Below are 11,096 nucleotides of genomic sequence, written 5' to 3'. Positions count from 1 at the left end.
CCTATGACCCAGCAATTACACTACTAGGCATTTATCCACGGGATACAGGTGTGCTGTTTCGAAGGGACACATGCACCCCCATGTTCATAACAGCACTATCAACAATAGTCAAAGTATGGAAAGAGCCCAAATGTCCATCAATGGATGAATGGATGAAGAAAATCTGGTATATGTATACAATGGAGTATTACTCAGCAATCAAAAAGAATGAAATCTAGCCATTTGCAACTACGTGGATGGAACTGGAGGGTATTATGCTAAGTGAAATTAGTCAGAGAAAGACAAAAATCATATGACTTCACTCATGAGGACTTTAAGAGACAAAACAGATGAACATAAGGGAAGGGAAACAAAAATAATATAAAAACAGGGAGGGGACAAAACAAAAGAGGCTCATAAATATAGAGAACAAACTGAGGGTTGCTGGAGGGATTGTGGGAGGGGGGATGGGCTAAATGGGAGGGATTGTGGGAGGAGGGAAGGGACATTAAGGAATCTACTTCTGAAATCATTGCTTCACTATATACTAACTAATTTGGATGTAAATTTTAAAAAATAAAAAATAAAGTTAAATTACAAAAAAAAAAGAAACACTGAATTAAACCTTCTGAGAATCTTAATTTTTCATCTGAAGATTAATGAAATAAATTGAGGAATTACTGACTTGAGTTTCACAGACTGCTATGAGATCCATACATGGAATTCAAAGTGCTATCTTGAAATTTTAATAAAAATTAAATGTTTTTTAATAAAAAACTAAAAAAAAGATGTGGTACATATATACAATGGAGTATTACTCAGCAATAAAAAAGAATGAAATCTTGCCATTTGCAACTACATGGATGGAACTAGAGGATATTACGCTAAGCGAAATTAGAGAAAGACAAATATCATATGAATTCACTCATATGAGGAATTTAAGATACGAAACAGATGAACGTAAGGGAAGCAAAAATAATACAAAAATAGGGCGGGGAACAAAACATAAGAGACTCTTAAATATAGAGAACAAACAGGGTTGTTAGAGGTGTTGTGTGAGCGGGGATGGGCTAAATGTGGTAAGGAGCATTAATGAATCTACCCCTGAAATTATTGTTGCACTATATGCTAACTAACTTGGATGTAAATTAAAAAATAAATAAATTAGTTAATTAAAAAAAGAGCTTAATAGACCCTTTTCAGGGATACTCCTGGCCTTTTTATTGCTGTGATCCTGTAGACTATGAGCTATAATTAGCTATGTGGGAATAATTCGTTTTCCTGCTCTTTTCCCCCCTCACCTCTCCTTACTTTGCACACACTGTTCTCCAGGTGACTTCTGTAACAACTAATATCTCTCTTGGTCATAATCCACCTCACAATTTAAATTTTTTCTCATCATAAACTGTCAGTTCCATGAGGACTCAGATGTGATTTTTCACCTTATTTGATTCATTTCCTAGCTCCGTACCTGACATATTGAAGGTATTCATTAAATGTTTTTGATAAATGAGTGAACAATAAAAATAAATATAATAAATACAATTGTTCTGACAAGAGACTAGATATAACTTCAACAGTTTATTTCCTCCCAGATATCCTCAGATGACAAAGTAATTCTCACATCGTCTCTCCAGAACCAAGAAGTCTGAATGAAAAGATATGTATGGGCTCTTAGATCCTGACTCCTTCATATGCTATGACCCAGGGAAGACACCCTGCTTTATAGATTCCTCAAGGAATCCAGGAATTATGGAAACACTGTTCCTCAGGATCCAATTCTTGGAAATTTTTCTAATACAGATGACATCATCATCATCATCATCATCATCAATAAATGTTGTATCAAGGATACCAAAGAGTACACAGTGAAAATATTTTCCTTTGCCTTGTATCTAAGACATTCTCAATCATCCTCCTTCCCAAGTTCACCCACTGTTAGATTTCATATCTACACTTTGAAAGATATTCTATCCTTTAAACACACACATACACATTTATGATTTTATACATAAATGACAGCTTATGTATTATACATTGTTTATTCTCTTAACAATATAACTTGTGGGTGGTTCCATCTATGTGCATCTAAAACTCCCTCATTTAAAAAATTCTATATCATTTTCCATTGCATGGGCACATCATAAGTTATCTAAATAGGTCTCCATAAATGGGCATTTGTGATTTCTAGTAATTTGGTATTACAATGCTGCAACAATAAATATTCTTTTGCATGCATATTTTCACATATGCGTGATTGATTATATGTGTAGGCTAGGTATTTAGGAGTAAGTGCATTTGCTGTTAATGGATACTGTGCATTTTAAATTTTGTTAAATTGTTTTGCAATTTGTCCTAAGTAGAAGTTGCACCAATTTACAATTCTATCAGTAATATATATATTTCCCCCTCCTCAGATGAAAGACTATTTGATGGCTACATATCTGAACGGCAAAAAATAATACTTTCTTATAGTTTATTATGTATTTATTTCTTTATGAGTAGAAAGAACAGCTATTTAAAAAGATTTTTCTGTGCATTATATAGTTATGGCCAGAGCAAGTCACTCAAAATTTCCATTCCCTAGCTTCTTCATCTATAAAATGAGGGAATTGGATAATGTCTCTGAGTCTTTTCTTGCTCTCATGATTCCAGGAAAAGTAGAAACAGGTATGATGAATAAGCTCAATAATAGGATGAACAATTTTCAGAGTGGTATTAGTTACTAATTTTTTTCACCTGAAAAAATATGAAGGTAGGCCCATTACCCCCATTTTTCTTTATCAAGATCATAACTTCTATATTCCTAGAAATTTCTGCAGGGCATGTTTCATATCTTTGTTCCTTAGACTGTAGATCACAGGATTAATGAGTGGGGTTCCTACAGAATAAAACAGAGTCACAAGTTTCTGCATCCCAGCCTCATGCTCAGATGTTGGGCTCAGATACATGACCATCACCGAACCATAGAACAGTGAAACCACGGCCAGATGGGACCCACAGGTCGAGAAAGCTTTTCTTCGTCCAGCTGCTGAAGGGACTCTAAACACAGCTCTCAGGACCAGAGTATAGGACCCCATGATGCAGAGGAAAGGAAGAAATAAGAGCAAGGAACTTATAATGGTCCAAAAAAACTCCATTACTGGGACTCTGGCACAGGTGAGTGCTAATAGGGGACCTGGATCACAGAGGAAGTGGTCAATTATCCTGGATCCACAGAAGGACATTTGGGAAATAACAATGATAGGTACTGGGAACCAAAGGAAACCAAGTACCCAGCAGCTGACCACAAGGTTGGTGCAGAGATGTCCAGTCATAAGAGTGGGGTAATGTAGAGGCCAGCAGATGGCAAGGTACCGATCAAATGCCATAATAGCCAAGAAGAAGCATTCTGTAGAACCCAAGGAGAAGAAAAAGTAGAACTGGAGAAAGCACCCAGAGAAGGAGATGACCTTGGTGTCAGACAGGAAGTTGGCCAACATGTTGGGGACAGTGGAGGTGACATACCAGATCTCTAGGAAGGAGAAATTGGCGAGCAAGATGTACATGGGGGTGTGGAGTCTCTGATCCCAGCGCACAGCACAGATAATGGACCCGTTGCCCATGAGGGTCAGGAGGTAGACAACAGAGAAGAGCACAAAGAGGAGGATCTGCCCCTCCCTGGAGCAAGGGAAGCCCAGGAGGATGAAGCCAGTGATGGTGCTGGAGGTGTTGAGAGTATTTGAGATTTTCATGTGTCTGGAAGCTGTGAAAAAACCCATAATTACTGCATGTTCCTGGAATAGCAGAGGGGCTTCATTTTCTTTGTCCAAAGAAGAAACTGAGATTTGTTTATTTATGAATTATTAAGTCAATATTTATTGAATGTTTACTGTTTGCTAGGTATTTTTCCTAGATACTGGGGATATAGCAGTGAACAAAAGAGATTAAAATCCTTACTTCATTTAGCTTATCCCAGATAGGAGATTGCAATGTAGACTGGCATTACTCTGCATAATTCTCTTTTTCTCTCCTCCTAAACTAAATATACTGGGTTAGCTCTCTTCTTCACGAATGCCTTTGTAAGAGTAGCTGAGGGGAGCGCCTGGATGGCTCAGGTCATGATCTCACCAGTTGTGAGTTCAAGCCCTGCATCAGGTTCTGTGCTGACAATTAAGAGCCTGGATTGTGTGTCTCCCTCTCTCTCTGCCCATCCCTCACTAGTTCTCTGTCTCTTTCCCTCAAAAATAAATAAAAACATTAACAAAATGAAAAGAGGAAGCTGAGGTAATTTCTAACAGCAGTGTCATGGAGATGACCTGGGGCATAAGGGTTTCTGTAATTTTTAAAAAATGATTGGATAAATGCATTACCTTTAAGACCTCCATGAGTAGTCACCTAATGCAGCTGCTTATATGCAGGTGCCTTTTTGGGTCATGTGATTCTGGAGCAAGAAAACTGTGGGACCTTTGATATCAGTTAGAAATTATTTGACATTTGGCTATATTTCAACCTAACCTGTTGATTCAATATCTTTAATGCCATTGTCTACCAATTTTATGAGTAAATCAAGTGTGCTGGAGAAAACTCCTGAAAAAATAGCACCTAAGGCCATTTGGATTGTTATCCTAAAGATAAAATTAACATCAATAATATGACCATATTGGAAAAGGTCTGTTCTCTGGGGGTAAGGATGAAGTGATGTGCTGGAACCACACACCTCTTTTCTGGACCCAAGTTTGTTTAGAACATTTACTCGATTCCTATGGCAAGGGCATGTGTCTCAAAAGAACTTTTAAGATCCTAACCATCTCTATCCCAATATCTATTGACTGCCACAGGGCTTTTGTGGCTTCAGCTAGGGTGGGAAGGGATGGGGAGAAGATGACTGTATTGTGAACTCCATCTTCTGTATGCTTTTGCTGAGCTTTAAATTTGTCTGCCTGGGAGTTCAGGCTAAGTTCTACGTGATTATACATTCCTTCCTTCCTTCCTTCCTTCCTTCCTTCCTTCCTTCCTTCCTTCCTTCCTTCCTTCCTTCCTTCCTTCCTTCCTTCCTTCCTTACGTTTATTTATTTTTGAGACAGAGAGAGACAGAGCAGCACAGAGCCTGATGTGGGGCTTGAATTCATGGACTGTGAGATCATGACCTGAGCTGAAGTCGGACGCTTAACTGACTGAGCCACCCAGGCGCCCCTACATTTATTTCTCATAAAGGGCACTGAAAGTGGGTTTTATTTAGAAAGCTTATATTTGTAAAGCAACTCTCATTTAGAGTAAAAATATTCAGGATTTTATGCTTTTGTTGAAGAAAAATTTTTTCCCTAATTTGCCTGTTTCTGTAGAATGTCTTAAAACTAATATTGATTGGAGTCCATTTGGTACACTGCTTACTCACAAATGGCAGAAGGCAGGATTTGATGTAACAAATGAACTCAGGTTATCCAGTCTCAGAAGTTAAAAGAAAAATTCTATGAAGCTTGTAAATAAGTTTACAGACAGAATACCTGGACTTGATCAATTCAAGGAATCTGTTGCTTAATAGTGATTATGTATTTTGGTTTGGATTGTTTTATTGGGTTTCCTCAAATCTCAATTTATACTTGGTCATCTATTTGAACATCTTATTACTGGAAATGTGGATAGTTTGAGTAAATCTTTATGGACTTTCTCTTTTAATATCACATCTCCCTTTTTCCTATCCTTCACATACAACTCAGTTACAATTTCTATTTGCTCTATTTCTAAAATTTATCTTGATGCATCTGCTTTTCCTTCTTTCTCTTGAACTTCCTCGTTCAAACTACCATTATTATTTCTCTGGATTACCACGAAGACCTCCTGAATTATCTCTCTTCTTCCTGCCTTTGCTTCTTTACAACCCATTTTCTACACAGTAGCGATATTGACCTTTTAATAATGTAAATAAGGTCATGTCATTTCTTTGTGTGAAAACACTCAGTAACTTCTCCAACGTAGAATAAAATCCAAGCTCCATTTTATGGTGCATGAGTCTCTGAATGATTTGACCTTCACCTACTTCACCAGTTTTTTTCCCTTCCTCTCCCTCTTTTCCTCCTCTGCCTTTCCCTCTTCCCTCTTCTTCAGTTACATGGGCCTTCTTCCTATACTAGAATAAGCCAAGTCTGTCTCTGACCAGGTGCTTTTGCTCTAGGTTTTGTGTGTGTGTGTGTGTGTGTGTGTGTGTGTGTGTGTGTGTGTGTGTTTGTTTTTGTTTGGAAATCTCATCTGGAACCCATTCTTCAGTTTCCAGCACTAATATTCTCTTCTTTTGAACACCCTATGTTAGTTCCTCTGCCATTCTTTCATTCCTAAAGTTCTATTTATTTTCTTTTAGGTGCTTATCAAGATCTAAAATTATTTTATTTCTTTATTTATTTGTTGCATTTGCCAGTTGAATGAAGTCAGGGAACTGGTCTGTTGAATTCATTGTTTGATTATAGTTGTGGTATGTAGTAGGTACTTAATAAATTGTTGTATAACTGCTCTTTTTTAACAAATATTTTTCTAATTATAAATATGTATATCATGGAATACTTTGAAAAATGCGTGAGTTGTAATGAAGAGAATAAGAACTTTTAAAAATATCTATAAAAGAAAATATTTTGGAGCACCTGGGTGGCTCAGTTGGTTAAGTGTCAGACTTTGATTTCAGCTCAGATCATGATCTCACGTTTTGTGAGTGTGAGCCCTGAGTCAGGCTCTGTGCCAACAGCATGAGCCTGTTTGGGATTTTCTCTATTCTCTCTCCCTGCCCCTCCCCCCTCTTAAAAACAACAACAATGATATTTTGGGAGAAATATGTTCCAAGACTTAAAATAATATTATTTATTTGAAAGTGATTTTTACACCAAATGAACCTAAAATGTAATGTGAGTAAAATTTGCAGGAATGAATTATTTAATAGCTTCCATGTATTATCTTGAGTTACTAGAATTCTGATATAGTTTTCAGGGAATTCATTTGAAAGAGGGTTATGAAAGATTGAATGTTCTTGGTAACAGAAACTATTCTATTTTAAGTGATTATGTCTTTAATTGCTAAAGGATGGGTGGCAGAGAGGAAAAGTAGAAAGACAAGGGCCTAAATTCTGTTGAATTAAAAAAAAAACAATTATCTTGCTTTATGGATCTAGCATAGTTATTTAACATCTCTTAGTTTCTTGAATGTAGAATGGGAGCTATACTACATAATTCTGAATCCTGTTTATTTCTGAGATGTTTGTTGTTATTCTAGGAATACCCAGACTGCACAGGATAGCTAGACTTACAATTCTAGAAGTGATATATAATCCTGAAATGAAAACCCTTGCTGGATATTGTGTTAATTATAAATGAAGATATACAGGACAGCTCCCTTGCAGGATAGTTTTCCAGGTAAACGCCTGACAAAACTGTTCTGGAAAATAGGAAGTGTGTAAAAATATTTTATGCTGAATCTAATGAAATTAAATGTAAGTAAAGGTAGATATGTTTCTGCTAAGCTGTCTTATTACTCACTGTTTTTCAGTTAGTTCCTAAGTGTAGAAGGCAGCTGTCATGTTAACTGTCCATCTAAGTTGGCTGAGTCCCCCTAAATGGGCCTCAGAGGGTGGTATGGCCAACATTGTGGGAACGTGAACGCAGGGGTCTCACTGTATCTATGCGATTCAGGCTGCTTGGACAGAAGATTAATAAGGCAAAGAAGCTTCACTTTTTAACTTGTGAAATGAGTATCCACAGCCTAGATTGCCCATAAGTAGTTGGTAATTGTGGTATAATAGAAGTAGTACTGAATTTGAACATGGGAGCCCAGGACTTGAATTCCAGCACTTATATTGCACTGTTGTGGGAAATTCTACAAGCCAGTTATTTCATACCTCTTAGTTTCCCCAAATGTCAAATGGAGGTGATAATGCCTTCCCCTGGGATAAAGACTGTTGAATGAGATAATGAAATGACAAGGTGGAAGCAACTTGTCGATATCTGACATAAAATAAATACCAAATGTTTTATGTAAGACTGTAGTAGAATTAGCAGGAAGCTTTTTTTCAGAGATATAGATTCTCCAGCTATATTTTAATATTTTTCCCTCTCTAAGCACTACATTACCTTCTTCCCTGAAGCATGAAAGGAAATCCAACTGAAACTTCTCAGTCAGTTTCTTGTAGGCTTTTCTGAGAGTAGAAGTAGTTGCCTTTGTGTAACCAGTTGGAGAGAAGGTGTAAAAATAGGTTGGAATGAAGATCAGTGAATGTATGTACTGTAGGATCCAGGAATTATAAGCAGAGTTTGTCTTTTGCTCCTTGAGGATTCATTTACTGTCTCTAGAAGGGGAGCTGTGCCAGGAGACATATCTTTGCTAACTATTCCCTTGCTCACTCCCTACTTTCTCTGGAGACCCTTGTGCCTCCATTTCTGTCTTTATTTTCCCCAGTGGTGGAGGAAGTAATATCTTTTATTGGGTCTAAATCTCTTAGAGATAGCCAGAGATGGAATCAATAGTGAACAATCACTCACCAACCTGTTCAGAATATGTATCTTATGCTTTAGGAAATTCTGTCAAACAAAACCCAAGATAAGGTGTCAGTATTGCAGAAGTTAATTTGTTTGCCTTCTGATAAGTTGCTGTCAATTCTGAGTCTTGGGGAAAGGTTCCCCACCCCCCACCAAAATAAAGAGGAGATTGGTTGGGGGGAGTAATGGACCTTAGCCAAGGGGCTGTGGAATCACTCTCTTTCCAAGGCCACTATAGCCTCCTCAGTGACCTTTCCTGCTCTTCTTTCAGTTAGAGGTTCTGAGTCACAGCAGCTTCATTGAAGAATCCTGCTTCTCATGGGACACTTATCAGGCCCAAGGATACTCTTGGCCAAAGGGGTGACATAGCAGGGTCATTCTGCAGCTAAGTGCAGAGAAGATGCCCTTGGGAGTTGGCTTTCAATTTTTCTTCATCCTTAACAAAGGAGCAGATCTTTTAGCACTGCTCCTTGCCTGTTCCTTCATACTCCTTGAAGTAGTTTTCATCTTAAACATCTCACACTTGGTTGAAGCACCTTTGATGTTTCCCCTACCCATAGTGTATAATAACTCAAAGTCTATAGTCTGGTCAATAAGGCCCCTGCAATACAGCTCTGCCTTATCTTTCAAGTCTTGCCTCTCAGAGTTTCCTGTTCTTTTTTCTCCTCTGCTCCATCCATACTTACATGTGCACACACAGAATTCAAGGCACGAATCTGGTAAGTGAGTCGTTTTACCTTCTGAAAGGCTTAAAGGAATGCCCTGACTCTAAAAGTGAGAGAACTCACTTCTATAGAGTGATAAACTCAAAGATCTTAATTCACATATCCAAGTGTGGGAGGTTTACAAGTCAATTGCATGCAAGAGTACTCATGTGTTGCTGTGCTTGTTTTTCTTCCTTTTTATTTGCCATTCCCACCCCTCCTGGTACCTGTAATTAGATCTTAGAATGCATTGATACTATGAACAGGTACATTATGGATTGGATGGGATATTGTGTGCTTGCTTAGGCACCTAATCACCATTCATGATGTTTCAATGGGAAAAACTTGTTGCAAATTTCAATCAGTCCTTGCATGAATTTGTATTTTCAGCAATGATTACTTTAAAAGTACACACTTTGTATGGGAAACTTGTTGCAAAAGACGATGCAAAACAAAAACATCAATGATAACTAAATACACAGAGAGTTGATGGTGTTTTACTTACACAGTATTCTCCTTTTCCTTCACATTTCCAGTCAGCTATTTTTATTTTTTTATTTAAGTTTTAGTTAACATACAGTGCAGTATTGGTTTCATGAGTAGTTTTTAGCGATTCATAACATACAACACCAAGTGCTCATCACAACAAATGCCCTCCTAAATACCCACCACCTGTCTAGCCCATCTCCTAACAACTTCCCTCCATCAACCCATAGTTTGTTCTCTATTATTAGGAGTCTCTTGTGGTTTGTTACCCTCTCTTCTCTTCGTCCCCACTTTCCATATGTTCATCTGTTTTGTTTCTTAAATTCCACATATGAGTGAAATCATATGGTATTTGTCTTTCTCTGATTGACTTATTTTGCTTAGCATAACACATTCTAGCTTCATCCACGTCATTGCAAATGGCAAGATTTTATTCTTTTTTTATGACTGAGTGATATTCCATTGTGTGTATATATATATACATATATATATATATATGTATATATATATACACCACATTTTCTTTATTCATTCATCAGTTGGTGGACATTTGGGCTCTTTCCATAGTTTGACTATTGTTGATAATGCTTCTATAAACATTGAAGTGCATGTACCCCTTCAAATCTCTATATTTGTGTCCTATGGGTAAATACCTAACAACACCACTGTGAATTGTAGGGTAGTTCTATTTTTTTTTTTTTCCTGAGGAGCCTCCATACTGTTCTCCAGTGTGGCTGCACCAGTTTGTATTCCCACCAGCAGTGCAAGAGGATTCCCCTTTCTCCACATCCTTACCAATACTTGTTGTTTCTTGTGTTGTTAATTTTAGCCATTCTTGTGAAGTGGTATCATGTTGTGGTTTTGATTTGTATTTCCCTGATGGTGAGTGATGTTGAACATCTTTTCATGTGTCTGTTAGCCATGATGTCTTCTTTGGAAAAGTGTCTATTCATGTCTTTTGCCAATATTTTACTGAATTATTTGTTTTTTGGGTGTTGAGTTTGGTAAGTTCTTTATAAATTTTGGATACTATCCCTTTATGAGTCATGTTATTTGCAAATATCTTCACTCATTCTGTAGGCTGTCCTTTAGTTTTGTTGATTGTTTCCTTTGCTGTGTAGAAGCTTCTTGATGAAATCCCAATAGTTTATATTTGCTTTTGTTTCCCTTGCCATTGGTGATGTGTCTAGTAACAAGTTGCTGCAAAGAGGTTGCTGCCTGTGTTGTCCTGTAGGATTTTGATGGTTTCCTGTTTCATATTTAGGTCTTTCATCCATTTTGAATTTGCTTTTGTGTATGGTGTAAGAAAGTAGTCTAGTTTCATTCTTCTGCATGTTGCTGTCCAGTTATCCCAACACCATGTGTTGAAGACACTGTCTTTTTTCCATTGACTATTCTTTGCTGCTTTGTCAAAGATTAGTTGACCAAATAG

The 11,096-nt window shown here is 37.4% G+C and overlaps 1 protein-coding gene across 1 annotated transcript; it reads right to left on the bottom strand.

The window, feature by feature from the left end:
• Positions 1-2,777: 2,777 nt before the first annotated feature.
• LOC115517190 (olfactory receptor 11G2-like) lies at positions 2,778-3,740 on the bottom strand. The gene has a single exon (XM_030320311.2). The coding sequence runs from the start codon at positions 3,738-3,740 to the stop codon at positions 2,778-2,780; it is 963 nt and encodes a 320-aa protein (XP_030176171.1).
• Positions 3,741-11,096: the final 7,356 nt, after the last annotated feature.

Source organism: Lynx canadensis, chromosome B3 (genome assembly GCF_007474595.2).
Source record: "Lynx canadensis isolate LIC74 chromosome B3, mLynCan4.pri.v2, whole genome shotgun sequence".
Classification (NCBI taxonomy): domain Eukaryota; kingdom Metazoa; phylum Chordata; class Mammalia; order Carnivora; family Felidae; genus Lynx; species Lynx canadensis.
Note: the sequence above shows the minus strand (reverse complement) of the source record. Positions and strands in the feature narration are given on the sequence as shown.

Bases quoted from the DNA above. Each gene is read 5' to 3' on its own strand.
- LOC115517190 (XM_030320311.2), bottom strand. From the start codon at position 3,740: ATGGGTTTTTTCACAGCTTCCAGACACATGAAAATCTCAAATACTCTC.